Source organism: Sturnira hondurensis, unplaced genomic scaffold (assembly GCF_014824575.4).
Source record: "Sturnira hondurensis isolate 20B ecotype Veracruz unplaced genomic scaffold, ASM1482457v3 Scaffold0001120, whole genome shotgun sequence".
NCBI classification, from domain to species: Eukaryota; Metazoa; Chordata; class Mammalia; order Chiroptera; family Phyllostomidae; genus Sturnira; species Sturnira hondurensis.
Genome location: NW_028073751.1, coordinates 4012784 through 4026266, shown reverse-complemented (window position 1 = coordinate 4026266; position 13483 = coordinate 4012784). Strand labels below are relative to the sequence as shown.

Here is a 13483-nt window from a genome sequence, read left to right as displayed (position 1 = left end):
TGAGATCCCAGACCTAGGCTGTGGAACGGGCATCACAGCTTCCAGCAGGGGAAACATTTCCGGGACTGGTCCAGGTCACTCAGGAGGGTGACTAGAGACTAGGCATGGCACCTGGACTTTACGGTTTCACCAATTCAGAAGAACTCTACTTAGAGCCCGTGTAGCTGTCTCTGTAAACCAGATTTCTGACATTAAGTGATTTCATTTATTGCTTTTTTCCCTACGAGGTAATGTCCCCCTGCCCCCAACCCACTGCGTCCAGCTCACATCCCAGTGGGGACTTGAGTGGGTGTCCTGCAGATATTGTCTGGCAGGTCCCTCCTTCCACCTCGATGCCTCTGCTCCTTCGAATCTTTCCTCTCTGTGCTCTCTTCTGTTTCCAGCAGAGAGCTCCCTTAGCAGTGGGGTACAGAGTACTTGATACTTCGAGGCCAAAATATTAGTTTCCCTCAGGCCTTTGGGAAACTGTAATGTAAAGTTAAGGTAGTCCAGAGTCTGGCCCCTCATTCAGGGAGAGTAGAGAAGGCAGCCACCTGGGTTTAGGCGACTGTCTGGTGCACCCTACCTTAGTGGCTACGTCCTCCTACGCTCCCACATTCTGTCAGCATGCTTCCATAGTACCCTGGCTCTTAACCACTTACTTTCATTTCTCACTCTCAGGTAAGGGCATAACCCAAGTTCAAGTCCTAACCTGTGACAACTCCCTGGTTAACTCACAAAACACTTCCAAAGCACAGCATCTACCACAGAGTTACCACTCACGAAAATGATGACATCACTACGGGCTCTCCCCGAGAGGCCAGTACTCTCTGGGACGCGGCCCAGCCATATGCCTGGATCAGAATAACCCTCAAGCATCGGCTGAGCCTGTGAAGATCTCACCTCCAGCCCATAGAGAAGATCAGAGGGTGGGCAGCTTGGGCGGACGGGCTCCCCTGCCACAGGTGCACTGGGCGACTTCACCATCATGAAGCTATCGCTCCGAGTGGGCGCAGAAGCCAGGGGCGTACAGCCATGAGAGTGGCCGCCCACATCAACAAACTTGATAGGATCATCTGACCCTAGCTGGATTCGGAGGATCCCATTGGAAGGAGGAAGCCCCTCCCTCCTTCGAGATCGAGTGAGACACGCACAGGTGCCCGCAGGAAAGCAGGTCACTCCACAGGCAGCCCCACGCAGACACTTGGAGAGCAGTGCCACGAACGAGCCAAAGGAGACAAAGCAAATCGCCACTAGTGATACAGCCAAGTAGAGGGTCAGGCGGGATTCTCCTTCCCTCGGAGCTGAAGATTCTCGAAGATCAGGGACAACCGGATGAGTGTCTTCCTCCAAGGACACTAGGAGAGTAACAGAAGTGGAGAGTGGTGGGGTACCACTGTCCTTTACCACAATGACCAGCTTCTGTGGTGGGAGATCAGCTGGAATGGGAACGGCTGTCCGCACCTCCCCGGCATAGCGGGAGACCGCAAACAGGCTGGGATCTGGCGCTTCCAGGAGCTGATAAGAAACCCAAGCATTGTAACCTGAATCCAAGTCCACAGCGGTCACTTTTGTGACGAGGTGGCCCGCACCAACTGATGGCGGCAGTGCTTGGGGACATAAGGAACCAGGCCGGGCCCTCGGGCGGAGCACAGCTGGGGCGTTGTCATTGAGGTCCAGCACGAACAGGCGAACTGTCACCGTGCTACTGAGGGGGGGGTTGCCCCGGTCCCGGGCCTGCACCTCGAACTGCAGGGTCTGTGTTTGCTCATAGTCAAAGGATCGAGTCGCATGAACAGCTCCTGTCTGGGGGTTCAGAGAGATGAAGGAGGAAGCCGACACATCCCGATTCCTGGGCTCTAGGAGAGAGTAAGAGATGAGTGCATTCAAGCCAGAGTCTGGATCAGAGGCTGCAAGGGAGCAAAGCAGGTCCCCTGGGCGATTGTTCTCAGGAACAAACACCTCATGTGACCTCTGGAAGAAAGAAGGTGGGTTATCATTCACATCTGAAATATTGAGGAAAATAGTCCTTTGGGTACTCAGAGGAGGGTTCCCGGCATCAGAAGCAGTGACCATGATGTCATAGCTGGACTTGGCCTCTCTGTCCAAGGGCCCAGCAGTCACCAGGGAGAACTGGTTCCTGAAGGCAGACTTGAGGGCGAATGGCAAGTGGTCAGGAATGCGGAGGCTCACATCTCCGTTTGACCCCGAGTCGGGGTCCTGCACACTGATGAGTGCCACCACAGTGCCAGGTTCTGCGCTCTCTGGGAGAGTCCCAAGCTCTGAGGTCACTGTGATGTGGGGGGCATTGTCATTTACATCCAGGAGATCCACTCGAAGGCTGCAGTGTTGCTCCATGGCTGGAGAACCCCCATCACGAGCCCGAACATCAAATTCATAGTAATTCTCGTTCTCAAAGTCTAGGGGCCCCTGAAGGGTAAGCTTTCCAGTAGTGGGATGCAGGCTAAAGAGGTTTCTCACACGGTCAGGGGTGTGGCCACTGAAAGAAAAGGTGACGTTACCGCTGGGACCCAGGTCCGGGTCAGAGGCATTGAGCTGGATGAGCAGCATGCCGGCTGGCGCGCTCTCCAGCACACTGATCCGGTAGCTGGATTGCTGGAAGGCTGGGGCGTTGTCGTTCACGTCCAGCACTGATACCCGGAGCTCCGCGGTGCCAGATCTTGGAGGGTTACCTCCGTCCACAGCGGTCAGCACCAGGCGGTAGTCTGATTGCTTCTCCCGATCCAAAGGCTTCTCCAGGAGCAGCTCTGGGACCAGGCTGCCGTCGCTGCGCTTCTTGACATCCAGGGCAAAGTGTTCATTGGAGCTTAGTCTATAGCTACTGATGGAGTTCGTCCCCACATCTGCATCCTGAGCCTTTTCCAAGGGGAAACGCTGTCCTGGAGGAGCTGCCTCCCCAATTTCCAAGTCCAGCTGCTGCCGAGGAAATCGGGGGGCGTGATCATTCACATCCACGATCTCTACCTCCGCCCGGTACATTTCTAAAGGCCCTTCGGTTACAAACTCCAGGGGCACGATGCAGTTGGCACTAAGCCCACACAGTGCCTCTCGATCGATTGGATTCTTGATGAGCAGGGCTCCGCTGTCCAAATCCACACGAAAGTGTCTTTGGTTCACCTCTCCAGCGACCTGCAGCCTGCGAGCTGACAGACTCTCTGTATCCAGCAGGAAATCTTGGGCGACATTCCCTACAAAAGTCCCCTCCTGTGACTCCTCTGGGACCGGGTAGCGGATCTGCCCACAAACGTAACCCAGGTAGCACAAGAGGAACAAAAGGGTAGCCCCCGGGCAGATTTCTACCCAGCCTCTCACCTTGCGGAGCATTGCTGTCGCCCGCTAGTTCTCTACCTGGTCCCGAGAAGCAGAAGCAGACGACCCGCCCCAAACGGCCACAGCAGCTGGAGACACCTATCTCCCTTTGCCCGCGCCAGTTCTGGCGCGGCTGGGCCGGCACCGCAAGGGTTACGCGCCGTTTTGTTTTTTTTTTTTTTTTTTGCTGGTGGCGGGGTAGATTTGTCTGCCTTCCACCACCGGATTGGCAGACAGTGGCTCCTGGGCTCAGCCAATAGGCTGAGCAGAGAAATACCCCAATAGCAGCAGGGTTAATGTGTCGCAGCATTGGAGGAAAAAAAAACCCAAAACAAAAAAACACCTATCTTTTCGCCTTCCTCTGGCTCAACAGCATTTCTTTCCGCGGGTTATTATTACCTCTATGGAGAGGAGGACAACATGTATGTGTTGTGGGTTTTTGCTCTGTCTCTCCAACACACCAACCCCCCCCCCCACGCCCCTTTTCCGCGGGGAAAACAGCTACAGCCAGAGCCTTAGCAACCTGCAGCCCAGGGAGGAGTAGCCATTTGAGACTGGTCACTTTGTTCAAGCCAGTGTTGTCACCCACCAATACTCTAAATGAGTAGCTTGTGCCTCAGCCCAATTGTCTTAAAGCAACAGCTAATTAGAAGCACCGCCATATACACAAAACACTGCCTCTCTCAGACTATTCAGAAACGTATCCACCTCTTTGCAGAAAAGGCTCACACATAAATGTAACCAATTAAATGTATGCAGTACACATTTTTGTTGTAACAGGAGGCGCAGCAGAAACCAAACCTCTTTTAATTCACAGGCTTGCTAGTGACATACTAAATTACCATTCATTGATTTCAAGGACAGTGTGGAAGGAGAAGAAGCAGAGTGGAGGAGAGGGGGATGTTCCAAATCAGTAAAGAATCAGTTGTATCTGGGAGGTGCTAAGGACTAGATCTCATTACCTGGCAGAATGCGAATGTTCACAGATTTAATGGCTCCCATGAATGACTGAGATCAAGCAACCAACAGCACTGTGCCTACAAATCCCCTTTATTTGACACCCTGGTATGCTTGATATGTTGTTAATTACCAGCAAAGACTGTTTCAAAAGAGCAAGCTTTTCATTTAGCCCCAGGGGGCTTCTTGGAACTGCAGACTGGATCTCGCCCCACCCCCACCCAGATCCAGACCCTCCCAGGAGCCTGGCCACCACCTTGCACCAACATAGAAACACAGTTCATTTCACGCTGTAGTTACCTGCAAACTGTAATCTGAGTGACAAAAACGCCAGAACATAAAGGAAAAATCAGCCTGGTCTGGACGTATTTCTGAACTCACTCAAATCCTCACTTAGGTTACCACTGGATGCCAAAACCAGGAGCAAACACTGGCTTTCTTGTCCTCCCTCGACTTTCTCCCCAAACCCTTGATCCTCAGGAATATCCTTGGGCAATGGTGAGGCCCGCAACCAACATTCTGGTCTCAAAGGGAGGGATCTGCTTTCTGTGTTCTTTTACAAAAGCACCTAAACCTCCCCCCAAGGGAATGATGTAAATTGGTCTGAAGTACTAGGTGTTTATGCTAGGACTCACTTCGGGGAAGACACCACCACCATCCACCCAGCTGCCCAGATCCAAACGAGAGAGGGGCGGGTCATCCTCCACTCATCCCTCTCCCTGACTACTTACATTATGTCAATCAACAAGTCCTGATGATTTTACTATGGTCATCTCCCTCCATCTATACTGCCACTGTGGTGGTTCAAGCATTTATCAGTTTTCTCCTCAAATAGCGTAATAGCCTTCTAACAAGTTTCCTTGACTCCAGGCTCAGTGTCCCCAATCCATCTCACACATGACTGCAAGAATAATCTGTCTAAAGCAAGCAAGCAAGCAAAACACCTCAGATGACATCATACATCTGTCAGTTCAGAATTCCACAATGACTATTATCGATACAGAATACAGTAAAAACTCCTGGGCCTGGCCTAAAGGTAATTCAAGCTCTGACTCTCGCTTACTTGCTTCAAGTTATCTCCTGCAAAAACTGTTTAGCAAACATCCTTTAAAGTTCACCAGTGATGTAATATCAGTCAGTATTCCTCAGCATGGAATTTCCCACAAGATCCCCTCTCCACCCCGCCCCCGCCCCTGCTTCCACCTTTACTAGTTAACAAATTACTACTCAATCTTTACTTCTTAGCTCAAGCATTACTGCCTCTATGAGGTGTTCCTGATTTCCAGGCAGGCTTAGGTGTCTCTTTCTCTTTGCTCCCATTGTTTCTTGTATTGTAATTTTTTGCATGTCTGTGTCCGATGGTGCTCTGTGTACCATGTCTGTGTCCGATGGTGCTCTGTGGGAGGACTGTGTCTTCCACCTTTTACAGTGTCTGGCATGAAGTAGTGCTCAACAGATGGTGAATTATTGATATCATCATTTAGCAACTATTTATTGAGTACTTTGTGCTTTACATGACTACTTTATGTTGAGCACAGACACTTTATATGCATTACTTTTCAGTCTCAACAATTTTGAAAGGAGGTATTATCTTTATTTTACAGACAAGGACACTGGAGTTCAGAGAGGTTAAGAGACTTGTCTAAAGCTAAACAACCGGCACGTGCAGAACTAGGAGCCCCCCACTCCTACCTCTCGGGTCTGTCTGGGAGAAAGAAAACCTCATTGTAGAACATCTTAAATGATTTTTCTACCAGTTTCTCATTTCTATAATTATGAACTGGACCTTTATTGTTGCTTTTAATATCCAAGAATTAGACTTCTTATAGGTCTCAACCTCTTCTATTTGCAAGCTCACACCCAAACAAACAGGCTTGCAGTCTGTATTACTAGAATTGGAGCACCAAAAAGCCTCAGTCCTTATATTCACACATACTAAAGTAGTGCAACCAGCACCGCGCTCTAACTGTAGAACGTTTTTGCCAGTCCCCAAAGAGACCCTGTACTCACTGCCCAGCTCTAGATTTTTACAGAATAGCTGCCTGGTAGCTAGCAGTTTAGGGAGACTGTCCCTTTAAATGACTGAAATGTCACCTTCTGTCTTCCCTACAATGCTCATCTGGAGATATTCTATGTAATATTTTAAGCATGGGAAATAATATCACAGAATTTATAAATTTGGCCTGGCTCAGTAAGGCTGGCTGCTGGTTCTGTAAACACCAGGATAACACTTTGCTTCATAAATATGCTACTTGAGCCCTGGCTGGTGTAGCTCAGTGGATTGAGCTCGGGCCTGCAAACAACATGATTGCGGTTCAATTCCCAGTCAGAGCACATGCCTGGGTTGCAGGCCAGTTCCCAGCAGGGGACTCATGAGAGGCAACCACAGATTGATGTTTCTCTCCTTCCCTTCCCCTCTAAAGATAAATAAATAAATTAATTAAAAAATATGCTACTTGTGCCCTGGCTGGTGTAGCTCAGTGGATTGAGCGCGGGCCTGCGAACCACACGATCGCGGTTCGATTCCCAGTCAGGGCACATGCCTAGGTTGCAGGCCAGTTCCCAGTTCCTGGCGGGGGACACACGAGAGGCAACCATACATTGATATTTCTCTCTCTCTCTCTCTCCTTCCCTTCCCCTCTAAGATAAATAAATAAAAATATTAAAAAAATATGCTACTTGATAGACTGGCAGGTTCTAGGGCAATTCTTGTGTAACTTCTTTGCACATTGGAATTACTTAGGGATTTTTAAAAATTACTGATCCCTGAGCCCCACCCCCAGAGGATGTGCTTTGATTGGTCTGGGATGTGGCCTGGGCTTCAGAATTTTTCCAGGGTCCCTAGTGTGTGCAACCAAATTGGAGAACATCGAGCTTGGGAAAGTGTCCGTTGTTTCCCAGCATGACCAGAAGAACAGCGCTGCTTCTCTTCGGCTTCCATCCTTCCTTAGCCTTTCCGTACATGCCTCTGCTTGGGTGAATTATTGATATTGTCATTTAGCGGCTATTTATTGTCTTCTTTGCCTCTCTCCCAATTGGCTCATTTCTAAGGTGTGGTTAAGATTTGGGGTGGGTAAAGAGCTAATAAAAGTCATAATAGTAATAGATCAGAATTCTTCAACATTTATGATGCACCAGGCAGTGCACATCCATGACATCATGCACTAATCTTATAAGACCCCATTACTTCCTTTGTCACGTGGGAGATGGCTTAGAAAGACTGACTTGGCCAAGGACTCCTGGTTGGTACGTGGTGGGGCCTCATTTGTCTAACTGCCAAATCCAAGGTTGGTAGCAATGATACACTTATTAGTAACAAAATTCTGGCTCTCTCACCAGTGGAAGTGTGTATAAATTTCACCCCAGGACAAAGGCCTTGCGGTCTACACATCATCCTGAATAAACAAAAGCTTTACTTTTCTCAGAATGTGACTTTACCCACCTTTCGCATTGTGTCTATCTAAAAAAATAATGCTGGAAAGATAAGGAATTACACGGGGGGTATAAAAAACTTTCATTTTGTACTTTATGTTGTTTTGGACAGTCTGGATTTATTTTTAAATTGATTACCTTTACTTTTATAATTAATGGTGGTTACCCTTGGATTTGGGGATTACAGTTAGTTATAATTTTTTCATAAATTTCTCTATTTTCCAAATTTTCTATATTGCACATGAATCTGTTTTATAACATAAAAATATTTTATAAGTAACATGCACATCATTCCCATTAGTGTGCTTAAAATAAAATTTAAAGGATACCTAGAATTTTATTTCTTTCACAGAAAATCATCAAAGACTGAGGTACAGGATCTGTGCAGGCAAAGGAAAATTACCATCAAACCATTAGTTTTAAGGCCTATGGTGCAATCACTTGGCAAGTGGGTGAACGGGGTAGTTTTTATATTCCTAGCAGCGGCCACCAGTTAGAGGTAAACAGTGCAAATGACACCAAGCTGAACTCGGAGGGAGTTTAGCTTGGGTTATAGTTTAGCTGCCCCTTAGCAAGACTGGTTAGTTTTTATGGCAAGCCAGTGAGTGCTCAGGGTGTGAATTGGGCCCACAGATGAGTCAATTAACTCCATACCGAGTGACCACAAACCACACTCTGGGTAGGCCATCCCCTGTGCAAAGGCACAACGATCTGGGAAGAGCCAGGTGGAAGTACGGATGCATCATTAGGAAAACATCTTCATCACTAAAACAAAACAAAACAACAACAACAACAACAAACCGGTTCTATATGTTCCTCAAAAAGCCTTAATCTCAGTCCAGGATGACTTGCTAACCCTTACCTGTCCAGGAGGGGAGCTCTCTGCACCCAACACCTGCCTATAGAACACCGGATCGCAGCTCCGCAGCGTGTTCTGGTGGCTGGCCAGGGGGCTGGCGGCCCCAGGTTTCTTGGGCAGCAGGTCGCTGCGGCGCGAGTCCGTGGTGAGGTACACCTGATGGTACAGGTGCGGCGGCACCAGGCCTCCGCGAACGGCGTCCGCGTGCAGAGAGGGTCCTGGCGTTCGGTACAGGGAGCTCACGGGAGCTCGGTACAAGTCCCTGGACTGTTTCCACTTGTAAACTTTGAATATGATCACTCCCAATACTGTGACTGCGAACCCCACGGAAACCAGGATTAGAGAGAGGAGCAGATAAAAGGTGAGGTTTTTATTCGGCTCCCCAGGGGCAGAGCCGGAGGGGAACTCAGCCCGGGCCTCTGGCGATTCCTCGGTTACTGACACAGTCAGGGTGGCGGTGGTAGACAGTGACGGCTCCCCATTGTCTTTGATCAAGACCGTGAGAGTTTGCCTGGGCGAATCCGTGTCCTGGACAGGGCGGGCAGTACTGACTTGACCCGTGTGAAGCCCCACAGCAAAAAGGCTCTGGTTGGGGGCTCCCAGGAGGCTGTAGGAGAGCCAGGCGTTGTGTCCCGCATCCGGGTCCCAGCCGACCACCCGCGCGACCACGTGGCCGGCAGCCGTACCTCGGGGCAGCAGCTCCACGGAGCTCCGGCCAGGCCGGGGGTACAGCACCTGGGGGGCGTTGTCGTTGCGATCGGTGACAAATACGTTCACGCTGACGTTGGTGGTCAGGACCGGAGTGCCCCCGTCGCTGATGTGAGCTGTTAACTCGAACTCCCGCCGATCCTCATAGTCCAGGGGCACTAAGGACGACACGACGCCACTGTCACGATTTATCGTGAAATAGCGACCCACTAGCCCAGCTTCAGCTCCTTGCTCCAGGAGAAAGAAGGAGAGGCGAGCGTTCTGCGGGGCGTCGGGGTCCCAGACACTTAGATTTAGTATCGGAACCCCGGGGAGGTTATTTTCCTCCACGTAAACGTCATAGGAAGATTGAGAAGCCTGCGGAGGGTTGTCGTTGATGTCGGACACTTGTACCCTCACCATCGTAAGGGCTGAGAGGGAGGGGGCTCCAGCATCCCGCGCAGTGATGCTGAGGTTGTACTCTGGCCCAGTCTCGCGATCCAGGGCTGCGCTGGTTCTCAAAGTAAAGTAATTTTTGAGGGAAGAAGTAAGGCTGAAGGGGAGCCCTGGTGGAATCTCGCAAGTCACCAGCCCGTTCTCCCCAGCATCCAGATCAGTGACACTGAGCAAAGCGATGACTGTTCCCAGAGGGGCATCCTCGGGGACCGGGCTGTACACGGAAGTGACTGTGATCTCCGGAGCATTGTCATTCACGTCCACAACCTCTACCAAAACTTTGCAGTGCGCTCCTTCGGGATTGGCGCCCTTGTCTTTGGCCTGTATGTAAATCTCGTGGAGTTTCGTGTCTTCAAAGTCCAATCGACCCTTGATTGTCAGCACCCCCGTTACGAGGTCTAAGGAGAACAGTTCCCGCACGCCGGCGCGATTGTGGCTGCCGAAGGAATAAATGATTTCACCGTTGGGGCCTTCATCCAGATCGGTTGCGCGGACTTGCACCACGCGAGTGCCGGGGGCTGCATCCTCCAGAACGCGCGCGCGATACAAGGACTGGTTGAAGGCGGGCGCGTTGTCATTGGCGTCCAGCACGGTGATGCGAATCGGAAGGCTGGCGGAGCGGGCCGGGGTTCCTCCGTCCAACGCCGTCAGCACCAACTGGAGACTCGGCTCCCGCTCCCGGTCCAGGGCGCGCTCCAGCACCAGCTCCGCGTACTTGGTGCTGTCCTCCCGCGTCTGCACCCGAAGCGCAAAGTACTCATTTCGGCTCAGCTCGTAGGTTTGTAAAGAGTTACTTCCCACATCGGGATCGTGCGCGCTCTCCAGCGGAAAGCGCGCGCCCGGCGCCACGGCCTCACTAATCTCCAATTTCATTTCCCGGGTTGGGAAAGCGGGATTGTTGTCGTTGATATCCTGAATTACCACTTCCGCACTGAACAGCTCCAGCGGACTCTCCACCACCAACTCCAGAGTTACGGTGCAGGAGGGCAGCGTCCCACAAAGCTCCTCTCGATCCAGGCGGTCGTTCACGAACATCTCTCCGGTCTCTCGGTTCACCTCAAAGAATCTTCGGCTCGCTCCGGACACCACCCGGAGCCTGCGGGCTGACAGGCTGCCGAGATCCAAGCCAAGGTCCGTGACCACGTTGCCCACCGCGAAACCCTTCTCTCTTTCCTCCAGGATCTCATAGCGAATGACGGCGGAAGCCTTGTGCAAGGCGCCAAGCAGAAGCAAAACTCCCACCACTCTCCCGGTGCTTACCAGTCCGCTCCTCCGGGCCTCTGGGACCATCTCACTCAAAGGCGGTTCCTCTCAGCGGGGTCCAGATCCTCCCGGCGTTTTCGCTGAGAAACTTTCAGCGGGTTAGCGCTTGGGCGCTGGGCGCCGAGTCGGACATGGCTTTCTGGATGCCGTTGATTTGCTCGCCGGCTGTTCAGTCTCTGCCTCATCCCGGGGCGCCGAGAGGGGACGGGCCGGGGCCAGATCTCCAGCGTCTTCATTGGCCGACAGCGGCACGCAGAGTCCCAGCCAATAACTGCACGAAGAACGCGCTAGCGCCCGGCTCTCCGAGCGGGACTAGAGTTTAGCGCCAGGAACTTCACTTTCCTTTGGCTTCCTTCCAGAGTTCACGGCCAGAGCGCCTTGGCAGTGTCGGTACATCGGAAACCTACCTTAGCCTGGAAAGCCAATTGCAGGGGGATGAAGCTGACCGTTCTGCAAGGCTTCCAGCCAAACCAAGGCCTATTAAATGTTTTTTAAATTTTATTTTACTGTCTTAATACAGTTTTCCCAGTTTCCCTCCGTTGCTCGCCTCTACCCGGCCCCCATTCCCTACTATCACCCCTTCTCCCACAGCCAACCCCTAACCTGTTGTCCAAGTAAATGTTTTAATGGCTCTTTAATCGCAAGACGGGGTGGGGGGCGGGGGAGGCGGTCAAAACAAACCGAAGAGGATACAACCCTGTCCGGAAAAAACACCAACAGATTTGGTTCGTTGGAGGACTGGGTAAAACCTATCGAGCTGGACTCGTCTTGTAAGGAATTATTGAACATCTCTGTGGAGATGTTAACATGCTGCTTTATCTCTTGCACATGGCACTGCAGAATGCCCTGTCACTTCTTCAGTGAAGTCAGTCATCAGGATCTTCTCTCTGTTTGGTTTAACTCTGTTTTAAGAAATTTAAAAATTCAATGCAGATTTGTTTTTAAAACTGGATATTGTTTAGCTTTCATTTCCTAAGAACCAGGGAACAATGTGAAATTTCCTACCGTCTTTCCCAACAAGCATAATTTCTATCATAGACCTTAATCTCAAACGTTTCCCTTTACTTGATCAATGAATTTCCCAATATCTCACGTTCATATTTGAAGAAGAGAAGTTGAATTGCTAATAAAAAGATAGCACCCCTCCCCCCCAAAAGTGTGTGTGTGGGGGGCAGGGAACCAGACTTATTTACCACTCAAGACATTTATATAATGATTGAAATATGGCTGCAAAGTTCCATAAAGTCTTTAGAGAAATACAAAGCCTTTACCCACAGAATAAAGAGCCTTGAGTTTTCTGTATTTAAGACTGTAGCCACAAAACAAACAAAATAGCAATGATTAGGATGAGTAAGAGAGTCAGATATGAAATATCAGAGCTGAGTTGTACATCTTTGGCAAGAAACTATCCTCTGAGGGTTCCTGGGTTCCTATCTGTTAAATGAATAAGTCAGGGTAAAATGCCTGGTGCGCACTAAGCCTCGATTAATGATGCAAACCATTCCATTAGAGGTAAAGTTTCAGAACCCCACACACTGTTTCTGTATAACTGTCCTGGACATTACTTTGATTGTGTATAGATCTTTCTGAAGTGTAACTAAGCCTTGAGGCAGGGAGGTAGGCAGACAGGTTAGATAGGTACATAAAAATAAGTATTTATAGGATATTTATTGAAAAGATGAAAAGCCTTATTTGACCTGTTTCTCCATGTCCTCAGTACTTTTTTAAAAAAGATTCTATTTATTTTTAGAGAGAGGGGAAGGGAGGGGGAAAGAGAAGAAGAGAAACATCAATGTGTGGTTGCCTCTCATGCTCTCCCTCCCGGGGACCTGGCCCACAACCCAGGCATGTGCCCTGACTGGGAATCAAACCAGCCACCCCTCTGTTAGCAGGTCAGTACTCAATGCACTGAGCCACACCAGCCAGGGCCATGTCCTCAATACTTTAATCCATTTCTTTTGACCTCCAGTTTTAAATATTCAAGCTTGACAACTAGCTAGACCACAAGAAGACTGAGAGGCACTAAAAGATAGAATATATTCTATTGAATATATTTCGAATTTAGGATATAGCCCAGTCACTTGCTACTCAAAGTGTGAGCCAAGGACTGATGGCATAGGTATCACCTGGGAGTGAGTTAGAGATGCAGAAATGCCCCACTTCGGACCTATAGAACCAGAATTTGCATTTGACAAAAATACCTGGGTGATGTGAATGTACACTGAAGCTCGAGAAACACTGATCTAGTGAGATATTCATGGATAAACTGATTTATCAATCATTTAAAAAAGACTTTATAGCCCTGGCTGGTGTAGCTCAGTGGATTGAGCGCGGGCCTGTGAACCAGACAATCACGGTTCGATTCCCAGTCAGGGCACATGCTTGGGTTGCAAGCCAGTTTCCAGCAGAAGCCAGTTCCCTGCAGGGGATGCATGAGAAGCAACCATACATTGATATTTCCTTCCTCTCTCCTTCCCTTCCCCTCTAAAGATAAATAAATAAAATATTTTTAAAAAAAGA

General features: G+C 49.8%; 1 protein-coding gene across 16 annotated transcripts in view; it reads right to left on the bottom strand.

Moving 5' to 3' along the window:
• Nucleotides 1-13483, bottom strand: part of LOC118998350 (protocadherin gamma-C4) — a 136017-nt gene that overhangs the window by 19320 nt on the left and 103214 nt on the right. The window contains exon 1 of one of the 16 annotated variants that reach the window (XM_037062530.1): nucleotides 8561-11180. The exons of 14 other annotated variants lie outside the window; for them this stretch is intronic. In XM_037062530.1, coding sequence (XP_036918425.1) covers nucleotides 8561-10990 — 2430 coding nt within the window. In that variant the 5' untranslated portion in view covers nucleotides 10991-11180. Of the gene's footprint in view, nucleotides 1-882; nucleotides 3550-8560; nucleotides 11181-13483 lie in introns of those variants that run through there. One more of the 16 variants, XM_037062509.1, reaches the window with a different exon arrangement.